The sequence below is a fragment of the Brachyistius frenatus genome, unplaced genomic scaffold (assembly GCF_029030835.1).
Source record: "Brachyistius frenatus isolate BFR_SWC_R1_liver_20210118 unplaced genomic scaffold, ASM2903083v1 Contig_6, whole genome shotgun sequence".
Taxonomy (NCBI): Eukaryota; Metazoa; Chordata; class Actinopteri; family Embiotocidae; genus Brachyistius; species Brachyistius frenatus.
This window is the reverse complement of record NW_027210605.1, coordinates 44,047-66,439: the sequence shown is the minus strand read 5'-3', so window position 1 is coordinate 66,439 and position 22,393 is coordinate 44,047. Positions and strand designations below refer to the sequence as shown.

The following is a 22,393-nucleotide window of genomic DNA, read 5'->3' as shown; positions in this document are numbered from 1 at the left end:
GTCGAATCTCTACTTTTAGTATGGTGTGGTGTGTGGTGAGAGTGTTTGTTCAGATTCTTGTATTTGTCTTTTAACTCAAAAAAACCCCAATATATATATAGCCTACTAAAAACTTTGATAAAACTGGAAGTTTGAAGTCTTAAATGCTAAGGGGAAACAATAATGAAATAATTAAAGGTATAGTTTTAAATTTTGTTTTTATAATATTTAAATACCTACACAGCTTCGTGTTGGAACTTTAATTTGAAGTACAGGAAATAAAAATGAGTGAAATAAAGAAATATGCTGATTTAATTTCTACCTTTAAGAGCGCTTATTTGCACTTGGAGGAACTTTACTGGCTCTTGACAGTGTTTCAATCAGGCAGAAAACTTTCACAGCTGTTATCAAACAAACGGAAAATGAACGAGTCAGGCGTCTCACAGTTTAAATACAATAAATATTATATAGCTTGTTATTTAAAAACATCCAACCAGTTTATCAGATTGACATTTTTTCCCCCAAGAATTTTAATTTTGTTAAGATCTTAATGAAGGTGAACGTCATGACGTCACGGGTCGCGGAAGGACGCTAGCGTGTTCAGTTTGTGTTCGTCAGAAAGCAGGAAGTTAAGGCCAAGATTTGAAAAACAGACAAATGAGATTCAACAACGACTAAGATAATATAAATATGGTTTCATGTTAAGCATCGCCATAAAAAAAAAAAAAAAGATTTCTCTTTGAGCTACTTCAGTTTAACCACGAATTAGCTGACGCGAGCTCAAACTGTTGATTTATTGTTGATTTTTGGAGATTTAAAGTGCATTTAAATTTAAAAAAAAAAAAAAAAATAGAAACATACTTAACATGACAGACTCATACATAACATGAAACATTACAGCAGTATAAGCTTTTTGTCCTGCAGTCTGCTGTTGTCCTGAGCACCTGGAAAACATTACTCCTGCTCAGCCTGATTTTCATATCAATTATAGGAGAAAGGGAGCAATTAGTGAGCAGAGAGGACCAGAGCAATGAGAACAGACAACATCCTTTGCTTTGAAATTAACCATTGAGCCATACATTACATTTCAGCTGCAGATAAATATGAGATAAACATGTCTCTTTTTTTTTTTTTTTTTTCTTCTGTCTTCTGAAGCTTTACCTCCTGGAGGGAAATTCGTTTTTCAAAGGTCCGGGATGAACTGTCTGTGCACGTTGTACAGCAGGAGATTCACAGTGTGAGGTTAAAAGTACGGCCAAACGCTTGCTGATATGTTGACACAATCCCCAAAGGTCTCTGATATTATGCCTGAACACCCTCGGGGTTTTTTTTTTTTTCCTCCCCCCTTTTAAAAACTACTTGAGAGGTACCACTCTGGTCGCCATGGGGACAAACTCTTTCATGATGCTGTTGCCATAGAGCCCATTGAGGTGCTGCATCTGTGCACGCTTTTCAGTTTTTCTCTTTGATATATCACACACACAGGCACACGCACACACACACACACACACACACACACACACACACACACACACGCGCGCGCGCACACCAAAACGGATTCAGTTAAACTCAAAACTGAGACTATTCAGTTGATGCAACAAGTTATGAACCACATTTATTTTCTAAATGCGTTACAGCAGTACTTCTTCAGTTAGAGGCAGCTGACATGATGATTGTGGTGACATGGAAATGTTTGGACTCCAAACTGACTTTCCTGACCCTGCAGGCATCAGGGGCCCTCAATATGGCAGACCGAGTCCAGAATGAACTGGTTGGTAGGGGGGTGGGGTTGCTGGTGTGCCCCATTATGCCGTGGATTACCCCCTCCTCTCCACGGCAACTGTGGAACTGTTATCCCCCCTTTTGTGGGGCTAAGCCCAAATGTGTGGCGCAGGACGGGCGGGGGGCACCCTGGAACCCGCTGGCGTGGGGAGTTTTTAGCCCCCCTCTCACCCCAGAGTGCTGACACTGACACAATTTCACACACGCGCACACCCACATACACACACGCAAAATGCAAGCTAAGGGATTTGAGAGAGCGACAGAGGGCAAAGGGAAAGTAAGAGACGCACTACGATACACACCTTTTATTTATTTTTTTTTTTTTCCCAATTCTGACAAAGATTTCCAATGCTTTACACACTCAAGTGTGGAATCTACAGTAAGTATGTGGCCTGAGTGTGCGTTAATGCCAAGTCTCTCCCACTGTAGAGCAGCTGGGGATGATGGCAGGACGTTTCCAGCAGCATGTGCTTCCGACAGGACTCTCCAGGGAGCCGCAGAGCCCCACCCAAACACTTCGCCAGGCGTCCGTCATGGTTCGGAGCTCCTCGCTCTCCGACGTGACATGTTGCTGTGTGCCTGTCGTGTGATATGCACTGAGGTACAGCGGAGGTATGAGGGAAGCAGGCTGGAGACTGTTATGACAAACGGTGTCTTTAAAATTGTTTCTGTCTTTTCAAGAATGCATATTTATTTGAGTTAGTTATTTAAGGAGCAGTAATATTAAAAAAAAAAAAAAAAAAATGTCAGAAACGCTCACGTTAAAAAAGCCAACACGAGTTTAAATTACAGTAAATATAACTATTAATGTAACTGAAATGAGCCAGAGATGTTTTAACCACATTGCAAACACAACTCAAATCCCTAAAGTTGATCTTTCAATTGTTATATTTTAGGACGTTTTTTGACTTTGCCTGGTATCAATAAGTCCTCGAGGTAACAGTCATACATACAGGACAGGTATGTATACTGTGCAGATGACTGATTGGAAGAAAGCCAAAACAGAGCATATGAATCTGCATTTGAGCATGAATGGTTAAAGACTTGTATAGTTAAAAAAACAGAAGAAGAAAGGTCCGAGGTATCAGGGTTAGGTTTAATCAGAAGCTTTTTCAGCCTCATCTTGATCAAACTAAGCAAACTAAATCCACTTAGGACAACGATGTGTGGTTGAAATCTGATTACATACTTGTGTGTGTGTGTGTGTGTGTGTGCATAGAAGCTTCTCAAATGTGTTAATACAATAGACAAAAGGATTAAAGGAAATAAATTGATAAAACCCTAATATGTACACCCACTAGCATCACTAATGATAATTATGCTGTAGTACATTTATATTAAAAGCATGGTGGCAGCACTCACACTTTATATTTTTAGAAATATAAAATTATCATATTTTTGAATGCACTACTTCAATTATTTACACCCAACATCACAATGCCCTTGTTACTTATGTACAATACAATACTGAGTCACCAGCAAGGCTTTAACCAGCCTGAGAAAATGCTGCACTCAAATATTCATGCAGGCTTAGACAACACTGGAGATGTAGTCAACATACGACCCGTTTTTAAATTTAAATCGATTTACGAGTTGTTGTGGTTCAATCTTGTAGGACCATCTTGTTTGAATTGAATTGAGTACATGAACTGCTGTTGCTGTTAATTTTCAGTTACCAGCTTACAGGCCTTCAAACTGAGGGGGGAAAACCCAACATTTGAGATAAACATGCAGAAAGGACTCGGATGATAAAAAAAAATTAAAATTAAAAAAAGCCAAATAGAAAGAAGAAAACAGAAGAAACACTAACAAAACAAATGCTCCCTACTAGATCTGGTTTTTATTCAACTCACAGTACATTCTACAGATGCACACGTGTTACATCACCTTAATACAACAGAGTCTTGTAATACCTCCTCTTAAAAATGATGAATTGGTCCTAAAAATATAAAGGAACAAATTTAAAGTCACCAAAACTGTACATTATTAAAAAGTCACTTAACACCACATTTGGTTTTCATGTCTTATTTTTTTTTTTCTTTTTTGAAAAAACGTCTTGTCCCTTTAAGTGTAATAAGGAACATCAAAGTTTATTTCCTATCAATGGATTTGAGTTCAGTGTAAGAAACAAGTTTAAATAAAACCCAAGACTGTGGAGTCATCCTGTCGCCTTCATAGCACACCAACCATGCCGCGCAACGTCGTACATTGGCCCTTATACGACACGCACAAAAAAAAGAAAGAACAAAAAAAAAAAAATCAATACCAGGAATGTGAGACAGAAAGCTAGGCAACCATTTGCCTCGTACTTCAATATCCAAGCTCCTTTGCAATTCTCTTCTTTAAAATGAGAGGACTTTATCCGACCGCAGCCACCGTTAAGAGGTTATGTGGTCAGATGAGCTACAGCGAAACGGAAATGCGAGTGTTATTTTCAACAACTGCAGGCTTGAAGGTGCAGATCACGTCACACGCTGTGATGCTTTGACAGACCCGTCGATCACGATTACAGCGCGAGAGCAAACGTTCAGTGTGTGTCCTCTGAAACAGACTGTTAACAGGTGCTAAAGTAACGGTGGCCTCCTTTTGGTTGTAGACGGTCCGTGACACAGGGCAGGTCGAACAAGCTGAACATTTACTCTTTTAACAGGCGAGACAGTGAAATATGAGAGTCCGAGACTGACCAACACTAAAAATCCTCCAGTTTCAGAAACCAGTGTCTTTCACACAGCAGCAGAAGGTAAGTGTGTGTGTGTGAAATCGTGTACGTGTTCGTGTGTTGGTGAGAAGTGTGTAAGTGTGCGTGCATGACTTTAAGTGGAGGTTATACAACGTCTACTCGTGACAGTCCAAGAACGGATTCCTTTTAGTTTAACTGGCCTTTTCATAAATCGTCTAGACATTTCTATAAGGTAATCTGTACACATTCACTACAAGCTATTGCTATTAAATAATCCCAGCTATTGTAATCTTTATATATATTTATATATAGAATATATAATAAAAATATATTGAGCAAAAAAATTACTTCTAGGCATAAGACCACGTTACATTACATTTCCAATGAACAGGTAAGAAACAAGCTCTGTGAAGAGTTTTGATCCATTTAGTCGTCGGGCGGCGCTAAAGCAGGTCCAGTGTGCAGCAGTTAGGCTGCGATAGTGTGATCAGTCCCTGATCTTCAGTACGACTCCCGAGAGCCAAAATACTCCGGGCCTGAGACCGTGTCATCAACCCGCAGCGGGGCTCGACCGAAGGCCTCGCTACGACATGGGGCTCGTGAAAGGACACGACAGGAGAACGCGAACAGGAGATGAGGTGCTAAGGTGACGATGAGCAGACACGAAAGGTGGAAAGTGAAGAGAGACGTGTTCTCACTCTCGGTGAACGGGGAATGGGTACAAGTTCAAGCCGGTTCAGCTGTGGGCCTTTAGAAAAAGATTAGGTCAGTAGAGGAAACAATAACAGACAAATAGCCAAAATCTATACATATATAACTATACATGAGAGAATACACAGCGCTGGAAGAACCTCCAGACAATCTTAGCAGTAATGGCAAGAGTGTGACCGGGACGGTGACAGCACCAACAGTCTACAGCCCCACCGTCATGGGGATCGTCGTAGGCTCCTATTTGTCCCTATTTGAGTAGAACTCCGCCCAGCGGCTCTCAAAGAAACGCCTCATGGCGTGTCCGGCCATCCCCACCTCCGACGTGTCCTCGTTGAAGAGCTCACAGTTGTTGAAGACCAGCTGAGCGTCGGCCGCAAACTCCTCACAGCTGCAGTACCTGAGACAAGGAAACAGCAGAAAGGTTTAAAAACAAAAACAAAACAAAACAACAACAACAAAGCACCATAGAAGAAAATTGGAGGACGCCTTTTCAACGTTAGAAAAAGTTGCTGTATAGGAGGGAAAACTATGTAGGATGTAACAAGACCAAAAAAAAGAGAAAAGAACATGTATCATGTGATATAAAGAAGGATGAACTACAAGCTGACAAAGCACTATTGGTGAATTTGACACTTAAGCATAATCAGATTAGATCTAACATTTGTATAACTGACTTTATATCGATTTTTAGTACTTTGTGGTTCGTAGTCTCATTATGTAACCTCTTTCTATATTTATTTTAGACCATTTTGTCTCATTTTAGACCGTTTTGTGACCTTTTCCTGGATTTTTGCAATTTTTTTTTCTCTTCACTTTGAGAATAATGTTTTCCGTTTATATTTTGTGGGTTTAAAAAAAAACAAAAAAACTGTTACTGTGTACTTCTGATTATATTTATGATGTTTACTACTTATTCTACAGTCATGTGTATATTAATGTGGTTTTGTAAGGTTATTTGTTTTTACACTTTATTGGGTAAATTGAGCCTCAATACATTGTGTGGGTTAAAATGGTTGATCGAAGTTGCTTGATCTGGATGGAGCTATTAAATAATTAAAAAAAAAAATACCCCAATGAGTGTTTACAGTGTATAGGAGATGATTTAATGTTTTGTACCATTGCTTTGTCTCCTGCACACCTCTTTGTTCACAGGTGTACAAACACATATGCATTTACGCATAAATGTGAAAAGAATAGGCGGAAGCATACAGATGCCGCTGATTCATGTGGAAGTAAGGTTTTAGGATTTTCTCTCATTTCTGTTCTTTATTTCGAAGAGAACCAGGTTTTATTTTTTTATTCACAGGTCTGATATTTTAAGTCATATCAAAGCACCAAAGAGACAGATTTTTTTTCTAGCAACTTGAAACACGGTGAACCTGAACATGCACGAGAGCTAATAAATGTCGTATTTATTCAATCTCACCCTCCCTGTAGCAATCTTTCTCTCATGGTGAGGAAGTCCATGGGGTTCTTGATGATGCGGCGGTAGCCGGGCACTAGTCTGGGATTGACGGGTTCAAGGAACGGCCAGGCATCTGCATGAGACTCCATCTCCATGAGAATGATCCTGGCAGGGGAAAATAAATAAAAGAATGAACACTAATGCACCTCAACATGACTGTCAAAACAAACGCCACCCTGAAGACAAAAAAATGACTTTAAATTCATGTTGTGTCAAATGAATCAACTCAATCTGCATGTTAACAGTTTGACAGCGATCGAGGCTGCACTCACTCGCAGAAGGTGAGGTCTGGTTGGTTGCGTGTTGTCATGCGGCGCCGTTTAGAGGAGGAGGAGCCGCCGCCGCCGCCGCCGCCTCCTCCTCCTCCTCCTCCGCCGCCGCCGCCGCCGCCACCTCCTCCTCCTCCTCCTTCTCCTCCTCCTCCTCCTCCAGAGTAACGGGAAGATGAGGTGGGTGCTGGAGTCTCTTTGTGTCGCGTTGCCATGCCACCACTGCGTCGTGTTGCCGTCTCATCTTCAGAGCTGTCATCTTCATATCGTCTCTTTTTCACCCTGGTGCGCTTTTTGGACGAGCGCGGTGATTCACTTTCCTCCTTAATAAGGGAGCAGACAAAGTCAATGAGGGAATAAAACGCATTTCTTGAAATGAAATAATTGCTGGAAAACAACTCCTAGATTCAAAACAGCAGAATAAAACGGCGTACGTAATAACGGAGGGTTCTGACCATAGCAACGCAGGTTGGACAAAACCAGTCTCCCTCGGGCACCTGGGTGATTTTGGGCCTCAGGCAGTACATGTGGCAGCCCCGGTCGCAGCCGTCACACAGCAACAGGCACTCGTCGTTGTCCCCCTTCCTGCAAACCTGGCAAGTCTATGAAAAGAGACATCACAGAGACGTTATCCTCATATCAGAGTTTGTTGATAATATTTTCATTCATTTTGTGCAGTGTGCTCCCGTAAAAAAAAAAAAATCCAAGAGGAATTTTGTGAAATGAAGTCTGAACAGGCAGAGGTGAGCCTTCTCACCACTTTAGTCACAGATCTTTCCCAAGCGATGGCCTTTTCCAGCTGAAGTAAACACAGGCAGAGCTGAGGAGCGCTGCGGCAGCGATCCAAAGCCTGCCGCCATGTTCGTAGTCGCGACGTGATTTCACTTTCCAGACTGAAATAGAAAAAAGAAAAAAAAAATGGAGTACGTCAGTTTCAAATGTAGGAACGGAAAAATATTCCTCCCCTGCACTTTAAACCCAGGCCGTTCCTCTCACCTGATAACATCCATGGGATGCTCTTCACCTGGTGTGGGGGTGAGGGGAGCAAGGCGCATCACTTCCGCTGGGTTCCAGAGTGGCTCCTTCAGGAAGCGTCTCTCAATGTTTCGCTCGAGGTTGGCTAGCCGCAGCATGGCCAGGTCCAGCGGGTGCGTGGCGATGCGAGGCAGGCCGGACCACTCCTTCTTGGTTCGCACGATCCAATCATCGCGGGGGTCAGCATCGTGTTCGTAGTACTGGAGGTCATCGCGGGTGGAGTCTGGGTCGGGGATTGTGTAGGGCTGAAAGGAGAGAGAGAGGGCAGTGAGGACATGAAGAGTAAGAGAACTTAAAACATTTCTTCACGAGTTCAAACCTGATGCTTTTTTGTTTTTTTTCGTTGTTAAATCAGGTCTTCTAATAATTACCTGAAATTCTGCCATTGGTGTCTCAGTGTTTGTTTCAGCATCACTGATTGCGTTCTGAGGCGGTGCCTTGAGGAAACAAGAAAATAAAATTAAATCACTTTTACTAAAATACTCTACATGTTTATTGTTGTATCTACTGCTGTATCGAAATATCTGTAGCACAAAGAATAATGACAATTTGAATTTCACTATAGTTTGTTGATTTCTCACCTTCAGATGGAGGTCAGCAGCGATCACCCGCTGCTCCAGGTCTTCCACCCACTGTAGGGCGCTGATGTCGGTCTCCATTGCTTTCTCCTGCACTTGCCAGGGCTGCTGCAGAGCCTCCAGCAACACATCCTTCTCCTCCACCTTCAACTCAAATACCGGGTCTGGTTGAAAAGAACAGAAGGGAACATTTGTAAGGAGAACATGCATAAAGAAAACACGTGAGGCACAATGATGCATGATGATCCAATTATTAACAACACTCACCGTTGACAGGTTTGGTGCATATCTCAGCTAAGCTCTCCATGTGTTTGGCCAAATGCTTATGGAGCACCTTCTCCCTGATGCCCCTCGGGTGGAGGGCTTGTAAGGTGTGGTACAGTTCCTCTGGATCCTTGATCCACCACCAGCCACGCACCATGGCTGAAGAACAAGCGCATTATATTATTATACATATTAAAAGCATGAAAAAGACAGCATCAAGTCACCCAGGACACGGTGTAAAACATGATCATGTTTCCTGCTGGCTAGAAATCACAACAGTCTCTCTGACCAGTCAAGGCTTACATGCTGGAATAGGCTTGACCACCAGTTGTGTGAAGTACTGCTGCTCAAGTTCCTGGAAAACAGAGTTGGGTGGGCGACCGCGGCGTTTGGCTGCAGCTCCTCGTGGCCCTCTGCGGGCCGGACTACTGCCTCTGCTGCCTCTCCTCCGCCTGCGTGCTGGCCTGGCGGGGGTGGTGGGGGTGCCTGGAGCTGCAGGAGGCGGAGGGTCCGTTAGTGGAGTACCAGCAGGAACGGCGTGAGCGAGGCCTGTAGGGGGAACGTCCTGTGGAGTCGCTGGGTCGGCCGGAGCCAGGCCAGGCAAGAGTAGGTCCGGCTGAGGAGTATGGAGAGGTGAATTATTTCCACATCCTACAGACTCAAAAAAAAAAGTGCATTATTATTGGGTAATTATATGTATTTTTTGTTATTATTCCAGTTGCAAACCTGCATGAGTGGAGCAGTGAGTGCGGCCAGACCAGCCGGCATCTGAGGGAGGAGTTTTGGGGTTGAGGTGGGCGCCTGGGGTTCAGTCAGAGAGTTATCGTCACACGGTTGTTTTGGAAGCAGGTTGAACCACTGTCCTTGTTTCTCCGCTATCTCCTTCACAGTCTCCTCTGGTCGATTACCCTCTGGGGCTTCCCCCGCCGCTGAGCATGTGCCGTTGGTTGCCGTTTCCTGTGTTTGGCTGAGCCAGCTGAGGAAAGCTGCTTGTGTGAGATCTTGTGTGCCATTGTTTGGTGATCCCGGACCGTCTTCGGCCCCGGGCCTGACGCTACTTCGACGCCGCCGGCGGATCTTCGCTGTGCGGAGGTGAAGCTCGACTTCGGGTTTGATTTTTCGGGGGCGTCCGCGTCCTCTTGGCCTGCTCATGAGGGACGCCGTGCCAGGGAGGGGGTCGTCCTCTGGATAAAACGTCTGGGCCTGGCCCGGGGTGGCTGAAGAGGGAGAGGAAGGTAGAATAGGAGGGGGAGAGGTCGGCATGGGAGCCTCCTCAACTTTGGGCTCCTTTTTGAGGAAGGTGACGGGCACCTCAGCTACAAGGACATCTCCCGAAGCTGCAAAATAGAAGTGTAAAGAGAAAGTAGATACAGACGAACAAGCAAAGGGTTTGTAAAATCTAAAAAAGTGCAACTGACTCCCACACTCACTCAGAAGCTCTTCAGGCCCCTCGACTAGAACTCCACCGAGGTGAGGTAGGGCCAAGTATCTCCTCCGGTAACGGTCCTGGCCCAGCATTATGGCCCGCATGGAATGAGACGACTGTAGCAGCTTTTTACGGAAAAATGCTTGGCGCTGCGGAAATTCAAAAGCAAAAGAGTATTTAATATAAAAGAAACAGAAATGTTTGAAGCACAGCGTCTGTGTGGTTTTAAACTTACCTTGGTTAGCTTATCTATCTGCCTTTCAAGCTCTGGAATGCTGGCATTGTTAGGGCTCTCACTCTGTAGCCAAAACAGCAAAAACAATTTATTGATCTGAATTATTTCAATGATCAGGTTTTGAATCTGAGGAAAAACACTTGAGCAGATACACACATCACTGAGTTTGGGCTCTTCTTTGCGTGCGCGACGGTTTCCTCTGTCCAGTACGAGACCACCATCCTCCAGATTGAGGGTGTCTTCCTCTGCTACTCTGGCGCTGCGCCTCCTTTCCTCAAAACACAGCTCTTCTTCAGAGCGTCCTGTTCGGCGCGCCAGCGCCGCCTTCAGTCTGGCAGGGAGAAAACAATTGAGTCGCCTGGGTTGGATGGAAGGATCTCAGAAATCTATTTAATTATTCTGTATTTGAACAGAGAGAACTATCATCCTACTTGCGCAGTTTCCCCTCGATGATCCACTTGTTCTTCCTGCAGGTTGTCATATTTTCTAACGTGTTGTCGATGTCACTAAAAACATTTAAAAAAAAAAAAAAAATCCATAAATAAAGTAACAACAATGTGTCCAGGAAATAAACATTTAAATTCTAGAGTAGTCACAGAAGAAATTATCTTTCTGGTCTAACCTCGTCACATTGTTGCTGCCGTTGAGCTCTTCCACCAGGAAAGCCAGGATGCTCGCCTTTGTGTCAGGAGGAAGGGCGTGAAATGTTTTGGTCCGTAGTGTGTTGCACACCTCGGTCTCATAACCATGAGATTCCAAAAAGATGCGAAGTACTTCTGAAACTGTGTTGCGGGTCAACTCCAACTCAACCAGCTTGTCTCCAAGGATCTTTACCGACTGAAGGATGGGAAGATGGAGATTAAGACAAAATTTAGATTTAAAAGGTTTATCTATTGTTAAAGAATTGCATTAATGGAGAAAATGCCTGAAGTGAGTCACACACACCTGATAATACGACGGCAGGCCTGGATCATGCAGTGCAGCCTCCACCAGCTTCATCAGGAGGTCCTGGACTTCTCCTTGGCTGTCACCCAGGCCGAGAAGGCCTTCCTGAAGGGTAGCAAGACTCGGGATGTCCTTGGGTATATTAAGACCTATCACCTTTCCATAACCATGTAGGAACTCAACCACAGCCAGGCAGTGTGCAAAAGCTGTTCCAGAAAGAACCACCCCTGGGACACGGGACAGCTCTGGGAGAGGCTGGCGGAGACAGAAGTTCAAAGGTCAGGATTAGATTGACAACACAACTGGAACCACAGTTTTAAAATGGTTTTAAATTAAGACTCACTTTGTGGTCAGTGAGACACATGTCCTCTGTGGGCTTCTTCAGCTCTTCTGCGATCAGCTGTTGCCTCTTCCGTTCCTCCATACGTCTCTGGGCCTGTGCTCTCCGCTCTGCTGCCCTCTTAGCTGCCAGCGCAGCCTGAGCTGCTGCCTCTGCCTCTGCTTGGGCTTTAGCCAGCGCCTTGGCTTTACTCCGAGCACCCAGCACCCTCTTACCCTGGGCTATCCTCTCCCCATCTGTCTGCTGTATTGGTGGAGTGGCCTCAACTTTGACTGACCTCCTCCGTCCCGGCTTCTTGGGCTCAGCGGCAGACTCTGATGCTGGCTGTGTGACCTGTGGAGCTGTCGGGTCTAATGGTTCAGCCTTTATCTCGAGGTGTTTAGCGTCTTGCTCAAGCTAGATGACAGAAAAAAAAAAAAACAGGTGGTGGTGACTAAGAGCTGAGAATATTGTCGGCAAATCATTTGATGTTTTTGAATGTTACTTTTTTTTTTCCCCCCGTACCTTGGCTTTCTTTTTTTCCTCTCTTATTTTCTTAAGCTTAGCATCCTCCTTTCTCTTCATTCTTGCCTAGAAAATAAACAGCAGTAACAAAATTAGGATGAAATATTAACAAGTTAACAGATCAGCATCAAAATCAGTCCGGACGACCTACCTTTCTCTTCATTTTCTTTTTGATTTTTGCAAGTTTCTCCTTTTCCTCCTCCGTGAGAGCTTCTATAAAAAGGTAAAACAAACTATGAGCCATAGTACACATCTGCAGTTACGTAATAAGCAAGCCATCTGGTATTAAGACACCTGAAAGCCATTGCTTATCTCTCAGCCACACAAAATACGGTCCCGAATCGATACACATAGAAATGCTTCACGAAGCATCCACTCACCCTTGGCTTCTAGTCGCTTCAGCAGCTTGGCGTCAACTTTGCTAAGAAGGTCAATCATCTTGGTTTTGGGCGGTCTACCAGGGCGGCGGACCGGTCCTCCTTTCAGGCCACGAAACCTCCGTGGTTTCTCTTTATCGGGGTTCGGAGGTCGACCTCGCCGACCAGTGATGGCCATGATCATTGAGGGAACCTCTTCATTCGCCAAAAGGACCCATTTCATACCCTGTTAGGAAAATATAGATCGGTAAAATATTGTAGTTTTGTACATTCCTGACACATTTGTAATGCCATGTGTAGCAGTTTGGATCCAAATCCTCACTGTGCTGGATTTGACTTTTCTCTTAATAGAAAAAAGAATCATTAAAAACTAAACAGACCTCTGAAGTTTCTCTCTCTTCATAGAAGTCTCCAACAGGCATGCGTGGGCTGAAACTGAAGTGTTCTCTGGTGACCACACTGTCTGTGTGTCTCTTCAAGTACTGTGTGAAGCAATCAGGAGAAGGCAGGACGAGCAAGAGAGGAAAAACAGTTAGTGTTTTGACATAATCAATGAAGTGACAAGACTACAGTTTTAACCATTTAAAACATCCCTTGGGTCTGTTACATAGCCAGGGAAATTCACCTTGACTATTTCTGGAAACTGCTTCATCCTCCTGCCACAAGGAGTGTAGTACCAGGTCTCGCCTTTCATGCGGTTCTCCATCTTCTTCACACGAATCTCCCTCCTCCAGCTACAGTTAAGAGAGTTTGTCATTATACTCCTGTTATAGCTTTTAGTTGGAGTTTACAGGATAACTTTGGTGATTTTCTATATTATTCTTATTGTCAACAAATCCCAGGAAAAGACCCCCCCCAAAAAAAACCTTTACACTTTATCATACTAACAAGTTCTGGGTTTCTGTCTGATCTGAGGTCTGACTTTGCTTAATGTCTTTGCAATAGAGTTCCATTTTATTTCCCATTATTGCACTGGGTGACATGTTTCTTAATTGTTGAAGAAAAAACAAACATTGGCACTGATGATGGATTGATGGATTCACAATCTTTGTATTAGCTGGAATATTCAGCAGGAGAAAATCAAGAGAGACAGGCCGAGAGAGAAATGTGGCAGCGGACGCTAAGATTACCCCCCATCGACTGATAGTGAGGCTCTGACCAGCCCAAACTGATCTACGGGAGGTGCTGCTGCGCTCGGCAATGCCAACCGAGTCAAAGTGTGAATGTTGCAGTGGAGCATTGTGGGGACTAATGACGTTACATTGTCAAATGACTATTGGAGGATGAGAAAATCGCAGCTGTGATGTTTTTAGTTATAAATATTCTTGTGATAATGTTTCAAAATTATGTGAAAAATGTATCGTTTTTCCTCAAAGAACATAAAAGGTTCCTGGGTGAGGAACCCCAAACTCCTAATCAAGCACCAAAGTTATCCTTTAACATCAACACAGGACACATTTTAGTTTAAATCTTTCCCCATTAGTCATTTTATTCTCAGTTTAGTTTGGTAAATAAAGATCTGATTGGATTCCTTAACAATCCTTCAGCTTTAAAGCTGACAGTGAAAGGGATGATTACCCATGCAGCAGAGGGAACTGGACCTGGTCCTCCGTCGCAACCCTTCGTCTGTTAGATTCACCTGTTCAAGAAAATGCAAACAAGTAGGCTTAATATCAAAGTGTGATATCACAGCTTCACAAAATGCCATCACATAATGTGCAGCACCCGAACAAGCCCTCTTCATCACCTGCAGTGGAGCTGTCGTCATCATTTTCATCACCATCATCAGCAGCGATTTCAGCATCTTGTTTTGGTGTTTTGACCACGTTTCCTTCTTGGTCTTGTTTCTTGGCTCGTTTAATTTTCTTGGGTTTCTCGACTACTGTGTTGAGAGCTGAAGCGTTAGCCAGAACAGCTTCAATTGTGGCTGTTATCGGATCGACCTCTCCTGAGGGAGGCCCAGCATCTGTTGTCTCTTTAACGTCAACCTTGACCAACTTCTTCCTCTTTCTGCCTCTCGGTCCCGCCTCTTTAGCACTACCCTCTTCATCCGTCTTTACCTTCACGACCTTTGGGGTTCGAAACCGAGGCTTCCGCTGGACCTCCTCGGGAGCTTAAAATATGAGAAAAAAAAAAAAACACTTCGAATGAAATCTAATATTCTCTTTAATTAACATTTAGTTGAAAGCAGAATCTTAAATACCTGTCGTTTTAATCCAAATTGCCTTCGGAGTTCGAGGTTTGCGTGGTTTCCCTGGGGTTGTTCGAAGACCTCCAGCAGCTGACCCGGTCTGATCAGCTGCAGGTTGGAGTGGGTGTACAGCAGGGCTCTCTGCTGGCGTACTGAAGGCGATGAAGTTCTCATCTCTCATCTTGAAACTCAGTGGTGTCATTGTCTCACTAGCGGGGGTCTTAATATTAACGCATCCAGCTGAGTCTGGTGTATCATGTCCTCTGGGCTCCCACTCCACTTCAGGTCCTTAGCAGAATTCAGAAATGAAGGGTGATGACTTAGAAAACAGGTAGACGAGTAATCTGTGTTATAAAACTATCTTTATTTTGTGACTTTGAAAATCACTGCCCAAAGAAAATTACTTATTTTTTTTATCCAGAGGAAAACATTTTAAATGATTAGAATATGCATTATACGCATTTAAACTAATAAGCACTGCTTGTCAAACCATGTAATACTCATTTCAACGATGAAAAACTTCATAAATGTACCTTGACGACCTGACTGGGGCGACACAAATGAGCGCGAGTTGGACACATCACTGGAGTCGGCAGGAGGCTCTTCACTCTGAGAGGTGTTGTTCAGAGAAGACTCCAGCATGGATCCTCCTGTAATTTGGCAACTGTTCCTGGTCTCCTCTGCCTCTGAGGTTTCCCTTTCCCTGGTGGAGTCAAATGTGTCATTTCTGGAGCCTTCCATAGAAAAGCTGCCATCTGTGGTGGTGTCAAATGCAGTAGACTGTTCCTCTTCAGCTTGGGAAGTGCTGTCATACAGAGAGGTGTCCTTTCTCAGGTGAAAGCTGCTGTCAAAGAGACTGGAGTCATCTACACACGAGCTGTCGCCACCTAGAAGAGAGGTCTTTTCCATGATAGAGCTGACATCAAATCTAGAGGGGGAGTCACATGTTGAATTATCAAAACCTTGTTCATGTGTCAGATGTTGTACCCGTGTGCTGTTAAGTTGTGGGGTCTTTCTGAGAGGAGTTTTCTCCACTGTGGAATCACCTTCTGCCCAGAGGACATTGCTTTGCATGGGGTGCTTTTCAGAATCTGTTTGTGTATTCTTGGGCTTTTGATCAGGAGGAACTTTGCTCTGTAAGGGTTTCCCAGAGAGATCAGGAAGAGATTTGTGTAAGCGAATTTCAGATTTATGAGTCTCAGTCCCTTCCACATGTGACGTCCTTATCGGGCCTGAATCATGCTGAGGGAGGTGTTCGTCTTGTTTTCCATTCCTTTTATTAGCCCCTGATTTCTTATCCTCGCTACGATTGTGGTGCACTGACTTGGGAGACGACTGCTTTCGCACATGAGGAGGAGTGGTGTCAGAAGGAAGTCGCTCAGACTCAGAACTTTGGACCACTCCAGAAGATGTACCCATTACAGGAGGCACAGACACCAAGGCAGGAGGGGTGGACAAGGGTGCAGTCCTGGAGGCTTGAGTGGTTAGAAGAGGTAGGGTAGACAGAGGTCGGACTGTAGGGCTTTCGTGGGCTGGTAGGGAGGGTAAGTTAACCCCCCCTGGTGGTGACGATGCTGCAGAGTCAGCAGCTGGAGGAGTGTATGTCTGACACCGAGGTGTGGATGCTGGTTCACAAAGTTTACTGACTACCGAATGAGTTTTTGACATAGTTGCAGGAGATGCAGATGTTGATAAAGAAGAGTCCGCTGAAGATCCAGATACTGACATCTGAGATGGAGCCACACCGGGAGATGAGGAATTTGGACCCACAGATAAAGTAGCAGATATCAGTTTTGGGGGTCCAGGCTTTTCATGCTGAGCTCCAGATGTATCTGTGAAGCAGGGCGTCATCAAAGGTGGCTTGGACCCTTGAACCATCTGCAGCTCAAGAGATGAAATGGATGCAGAGTAAGAAGACGTAGCAGAAGGGGAAACAGTTGTAGGAGGCCCTGAAGAAACTGCTGCAGGTCGAGACACGCCATCAGTTGGAGCAAGAGGTGTAGACAACTTCGAAGGTGACGCAGGCAGGGGGGAGGACGAAGAGGATCCTGCTGACAGATGCTTGGATCCTGCAGGAGCCATCTCAGTCGCAGCAGAAGTGGGAGGCCTGAGGCTTTGCACCATCAGGGGAGGTGTGGAAAGTCTGGGAGAAACAGCTGGAGATGAAGCAAAGGACACATTGGGAGGTGTTGAGATTTGTGATGGAGAACATTCTACATCCTGGAATGAAACAGTAGGAGGCCCAGACGCAGATGTGGGAGATTCAGAGAGAGCTGGAGCAGCAGAGAGCCGAGGTGGTGTTGAGGCCTTGGTCAAAGACACTGACGCTGCTGCACTGGATGAAGACGCAGAGAGCTGAGATGACACAGACTGTGGGTTAACGGCTGGATCTCGGACGGGGGAAGCCATTTCTGGGCGCTCAGCTGCTGGCTGTTCAGAATGCTGACGATAGTCACTTGTAGGTCCCACATGAGCAGCAGGAGGTTTGGGTTGGTAACTGTCAGTTTTAGGTAGCCTCTGGGCAACAGATGCCCTTTCACTGCCATTAAAGCTTGTGTCTACCTCCTTGATAGCTTCCCTCGTATGCCCTGAAAGAACACAGAATAAACAACACTGTCAATACCATGATAATGTCAACGGGAGAGGGTGTTATTAAATGATGGTCCCTCTGAAAATAACATAAATTGTATACAAATACAAATATTTTAGAGGTAAAAATATGTAGTTTGACCTGATCTGTCCCAAACAAAGCATCTCGGTGACAGTTTATTTCCAGGTAGTGTAGCACATAGATAAACAGTGGCACCTGCTGGTTAAATATTTGTATCATCTCACTAATAAGTAATGGCAGTGTGATTAACCCAATTGGTGAGCCTGTAAATTATTATTATTGTAAATTAATCTGTTGATTTCTAGACTGATTGTTTCGTCTATAAATTAGGGTGACGTGTCAATCAAATTTCCCCAAAATAAGTGACCCATTACAATGTCTGGTTTTGTCTGACCAAAAACCCAAAGATATTCAGTTCTCCAGCATGAGTCGAAAAATAAATAATAAAAGCAATATAGAAAAACATTTAATAACAAAAAAAAAAAATTCACATTCGTAAAGCTGGAAACAGCAGATGTTTGGCATTTCTGTTTGAAAAATTTCATTAATGTCCTGTTAGTCCACTAATCAATTCATAATTTCTAATAAAAAAAAAAAAAAAATGAACTACCTTTTATTGAAATGGGAGAAACACAAAATACTGACAGGATGAAATTAGTTTAAAAAGTTCCACAAAAACATGTACGTGTAAAGTGATCACCTTGCATTGGCGAAGTCATCCCCACATTGCTAGAGTGGGGGCTCCGTTCCCTGCTGTGGCCCTTGGGTGATCCACTATCCTGCACCGTTGACGGTGATATTATTGGTGCCGAGGACATTCCCACAGGGAGAGGGCTGCCAGTGCTCCCTCTGCCTAAACTGTGGTGCTGCGGGCTGCCATGTGGAGGAGTAAAATTCTGGGCAGCTGGTTGAATCATCTGAGCCTGGCCTGATGGCTGAGATTGCTGTGGTGGCTGCTGCTGCTGCTGCTGGGGTGATGGCAGGGAAGGGTGCTGGGGCTGGGGCTGGGGCTGATGCTGGTAGTATGGCATCCCATTAGGCATCATACCATAATGCTGTGGTTGCTGGTGCTGCTGGTGGTGATGGTGAGGGTGACGGTGGGAGTGGAGATTCTGCTGGGATGGTTGATGTGGGGGTGGCTGTAAGGACTGCTGCTGGTGATGCTGTGATGATGTAATCCCAGGATGAGTCTGACTCTGGTAGGTCCCATACATGCCATGGGAATTATACCCAATCTGCTGCGGTCCAGGGTTACTCCTGTTCCAGTACTGATTCCCAGTGACAGGCATGTTTGCTGGGCCTGCCACAGGAGGCTGGCGAGAGTTCTCAATAGCCCCATTCAGTTGGTACTGTCCATGACCCTGGAAGTGGTGCTGTGACTGAGGCTGCACCATCCCAGGTGTAGGCTGTTTCTGATGCATCCCGTGCCCAGGAGAGGTGCCCATGGCTGGACCATACTGAGGGTGCCCTCCCCACAAGTAGTCATAGCCCATGCTGCTCTGGTGGTGGTTGCTCATGTGAGGGTAAGGAGCTGATGGTGGCTGGGAACCAGACACACTGGACCCGAGTACAGTAGTGACGCCATTCACATTCATTTCGCCATTCATGTCTGTTAGGTACAAAAACAGTAGTCGTATTACAGTTTGTACTCGTAAAAGCTTGTGTTTGTGTCTTAACTACGTTACACTGTCAAAGTTTGGTGGATAGAGAAATGGAGACCTGGCTATGAAATACATAAAGTGATTAAAACGATCACATTCTTGATACTGTGGATGAAAATACTCACTCTTCCCCTGCTGAGGAAAACTCATGGAGGACCCGTTAGTATAAAGAGAATCCCCTGAGGAGAGTTTCAGTCCTGAGTTCGCTGAGGAGTGGGTGCCATAATTGAAATGATTATTCGAGTCCATCTGAAAAACAACAAAAACAAATAAACAACAACAAAAAAGTACATTTAAATGACGCTCTCCCGCATGCAAGCAGCGCAGCTACTGTACAGGGTTAAAAACGTACAAGCAGGATATGCATCGCCATTTGCATCGCAATATCATTATTTAATTAATTTCCCTATCTTTTCATACAGTTTTTTTTATTTTTTTTTTAAAGACGCTGCGTAATGCGTGAGCCCATTTCCTCAACGATTTCGCCTGTCCTCGGTGGGTTGTTTTTTTGTTGTTGTTGTTGGCAGCTGCACCTTGTGACAGCACCATTTCGTTCCAACAACAACCATCAAAATGTCGCAGCCAGCAAACAGCAGATGCCAAAGGGGCCCTCAGCGGAGAGTAATGGACAACCGGAATAGTCCGATAGAAGCTCATCATTAGCGCCGATGTGACGTGAAGCTTCAGCCTCCTCAGTTTAACCACGATAAATTGTACCAAAACAGACAGGCGGCCTCGGCCCACTAACAACAGCAGGATTAGCGAGAATATATATTATTTATTATTTTTTTTTAACACTTCCGAAGCCCGGAGAGCTATCCACAACACCACTGGGTGTTTTTATTTTTTTATTATTTTTTTTTTAACACTTCCCTGCCGTCGTAATAACGAAGCAAACCTCCTCCGGGAGACTTGATTTCCTAATTCTTCTACAAGGCCGTCGCGTTAGCTTACGTCGCGCTAGCTGCGCCTTTTCCCCCAAACGGAACAATTCACTTTAAAGCGGCGCCTCGTCAGCTAAGCGCTAACAACCGACACCGTTAACGGTAGATAACCGAAGTATCACGTCGTCAGGTGGCCGGGTCAGACCGTTTAACTTCACGGTTAAAAAAAAACAAACACAAACAACACCGGATAGAAATATCCCCCCTCACCACCACCACCACCACTACCTCCACCCACCACCACCCTCCAAGGTTATTTAGCTAAATCATCACAATAGAATCTAGCTACACCACGCTTAGCTGCGCAGCTAACCGAATAGCATCTTTTTTTTTTTTTTTTTTTTTTAACGTTTTATCCGGAGTGAGTACGGTACTTGGGGCTGTTAGCTCCTTAGCCAGGTAGCAGGTACCGCAATCACGCCGGTGTGGACCCATTTGATGCCCCCCCCCCCCGCTACCGCCCCCCCATCCATCCATCAGCGACGGGAGAGAGAGAGAGAGACCCCGCCGCGTGAACTCCCCCCACCCACCACCACCCCCAAAAAAGAAAAAGAAATATCCACCGGTCTCTTAATCACAAACATGTAGCTCACTCATCGGACTCGCTTGTTAACAGATGGAGGGAGGAGGAGGAGGAGGTGGTGGTGGTGGTGGAGGAGGAGGAGAAGGAGGAGGAGGCGTGCTTCTCTCTCTCTTTTGTTCACGGGCTAGCGTGTTAGCTTAGCAGCCAAGATGAAGTTACATTGTTTACGCTGCACGCGCACAACCGCCGCGGACGCTTTTCGCAGAGCATCATCCTCCCACGCGAGGAGGCGTCAAAAGTTTCGCTGGTCCATTTTTTTTTCTTCCCCCCCCCCCAGTTTAAAAAAAAAAAAAAAAGCCGCCCCTAACCTTTCGCTCCTTCGGACTTTCGCAGATTGCCTCTGAACCTCCCGTCTTTTAAAAAAAAAACCGGCGTGCGGGTGAAGACGGCACGGCGATAAATAATAAAACAACTCTTCCCGAACCTTTTGGGTTTTAAATTCGCAAACATGGCTGGTGCGGTCCAGTTGCAGCCATGATCACAGAGCAGAGCGAAACAGTAGCAGCGTCAATGTCCGACGATAAAGCGTGCTGACATCCGGTCATATTTCAAAACTTAACGAGGAAAAATTAGTGTGATTATAATTTTTTTTTTTTTTTTTTTTAAATAAACAAAATTATTATTATTTTATGTTGTCTATAACAAAAATGACGGCACAACAGTATTTGACGTTACAAGTGAAATGATCACCAGCAAAATTAAATATGCAATTTGTTTTGTTTTTTTAATGATTGTTTTTGTATTATGATTTTAAAATGTAAATAATGTCGAAAAGTTTGTTTTGTAAAAATATACATGTAACAACAACAATAATTATAATTATATTTATAATTATTATTATTATTATTAGGTAGTTTTTGGAGGGCTTAAGTGCTGTCGAAGCAGTGGGAGAGGTGGTGGGCAGTTATTTGACTAAAATCCTTTTATACATAGTCCTAACTTAAAACTACGCATTTTCACGTAATTTTGGACTTTTATCATTATAATATTTATTTAAAAATGCACTGTCTTCCATTAAATAACAATCACTTAACATTGGTGAAACAAAGCTTACAGTGAAGCTTTAGTGGTTTATGAGAGGTAAAATCACGCACCTAAGTGTTATAGAGATAGGGAAAACTCTGAATAATAATAATATTATTATAATTAATAATAATAATAAGCATTATCATTAATAATAATAATATCAACAGATACAATAAAAGTGTGAAACACGCTTTTATTTTAATGTGCTTTCGGGTGAAAGCAGGAAACCCGTGTTGAAGAAGACGATCATATATATCGTGTTCTTCCCGTAAATGACAGTCAGTAAGGAAATCAGGCCTGAAGAGGAAGTATGCAAATTATTCTGGGCCGACGAGGCTGCAGGTTTCTTGGTCATAGCGCCGGAAATTTCGGGATTAGTTACAGAACTACAACTCGTACTACCGAGCAAACACTTTTTTTTTTTTTTTTTTTTAAAGTAAGATTACGCCATTTAAATGCACAAAAGTTGTGCCATTTTCTTACTTTTTATAATCAGTATATTATGAATATGCCATGGCACATGATCCCTTCACAATCCAGTGCTTTTTAAGTGTCATAAAATGTTTTCTCAAATACAACAAGGTTCAAACTTGTGGAATAATTGCATAACTGAATTCTGCTGTAGGTTTCTTTGTGATAGTTAAATTATGTATTTATGCCAAATGTAACTCTGCAGCAGTTTTATTAGTTTACCTGTGCAAGATAGTGCAGTATAACACCTATATTTAAGATGCACGTTTTCTTGATGCCGTCATAGTTAGTGGTGGCATTGTAGAGGACTGAGGTT

The 22,393-nt window shown here is 44.0% G+C and overlaps 1 protein-coding gene across 4 annotated transcripts; it reads right to left on the bottom strand.

The window, feature by feature from the left end:
- Positions 1-3,582: 3,582 nt before the first annotated feature.
- On the bottom strand, positions 3,583-21,086 carry baz2a (bromodomain adjacent to zinc finger domain, 2A). Of its 4 annotated transcripts, none has more exons than XM_069722995.1 (30): positions 21,005-21,086; positions 19,179-19,302; positions 18,093-19,001; positions 15,315-17,369; positions 14,794-15,069; positions 14,338-14,703; positions 14,169-14,229; positions 13,216-13,324; positions 12,971-13,072; positions 12,594-12,816; positions 12,365-12,426; positions 12,214-12,279; positions 11,713-12,105; positions 11,370-11,624; positions 11,047-11,261; positions 10,856-10,930; positions 10,581-10,755; positions 10,425-10,487; positions 10,194-10,338; positions 9,490-10,100; positions 9,067-9,379; positions 8,767-8,922; positions 8,503-8,663; positions 8,293-8,358; positions 7,883-8,166; positions 7,644-7,779; positions 7,321-7,488; positions 6,890-7,209; positions 6,579-6,722; positions 3,583-5,549 (listed from the first exon to the last, which is right to left on the bottom strand). In XM_069722995.1, exons 2-30 carry the CDS (start codon positions 19,300-19,302, stop codon positions 5,390-5,392), a joined length of 8,193 nt encoding a protein of 2,730 aa, XP_069579096.1. In that variant the 5' UTR covers positions 21,005-21,086; the 3' UTR covers positions 3,583-5,389. The 4 variants fall into 4 exon arrangements, with proteins under 4 accessions (XP_069579096.1, XP_069579089.1, XP_069579071.1 ...); XM_069722988.1 differs by lacking the exon at positions 21,005-21,086 and adding an exon at positions 20,889-20,998; XM_069722970.1 differs by lacking the exon at positions 21,005-21,086 and adding an exon at positions 20,561-20,816.
- Between the last annotated feature and the right edge of the window lie 1,307 nt (positions 21,087-22,393).

Bases quoted from the DNA above. Each gene is read 5' to 3' on its own strand.
- baz2a (XM_069722970.1), bottom strand. From the start codon at position 20,581: ATGTTTGTGATTAAGAGACCG. The intron at 8,923-9,066 runs GTAAGCCTTGAC...CTTGTTCTTCAG, and splicing joins GGTCAAGCCTATTCCAGCAT to CCATGGTGCGTGGCTGGTGG. The intron at 8,167-8,292 runs GTAATTATTAGA...CTCTCCTTTCAG, and splicing joins CACCAATGGCAGAATTTCAG to CCCTACACAATCCCCGACCC.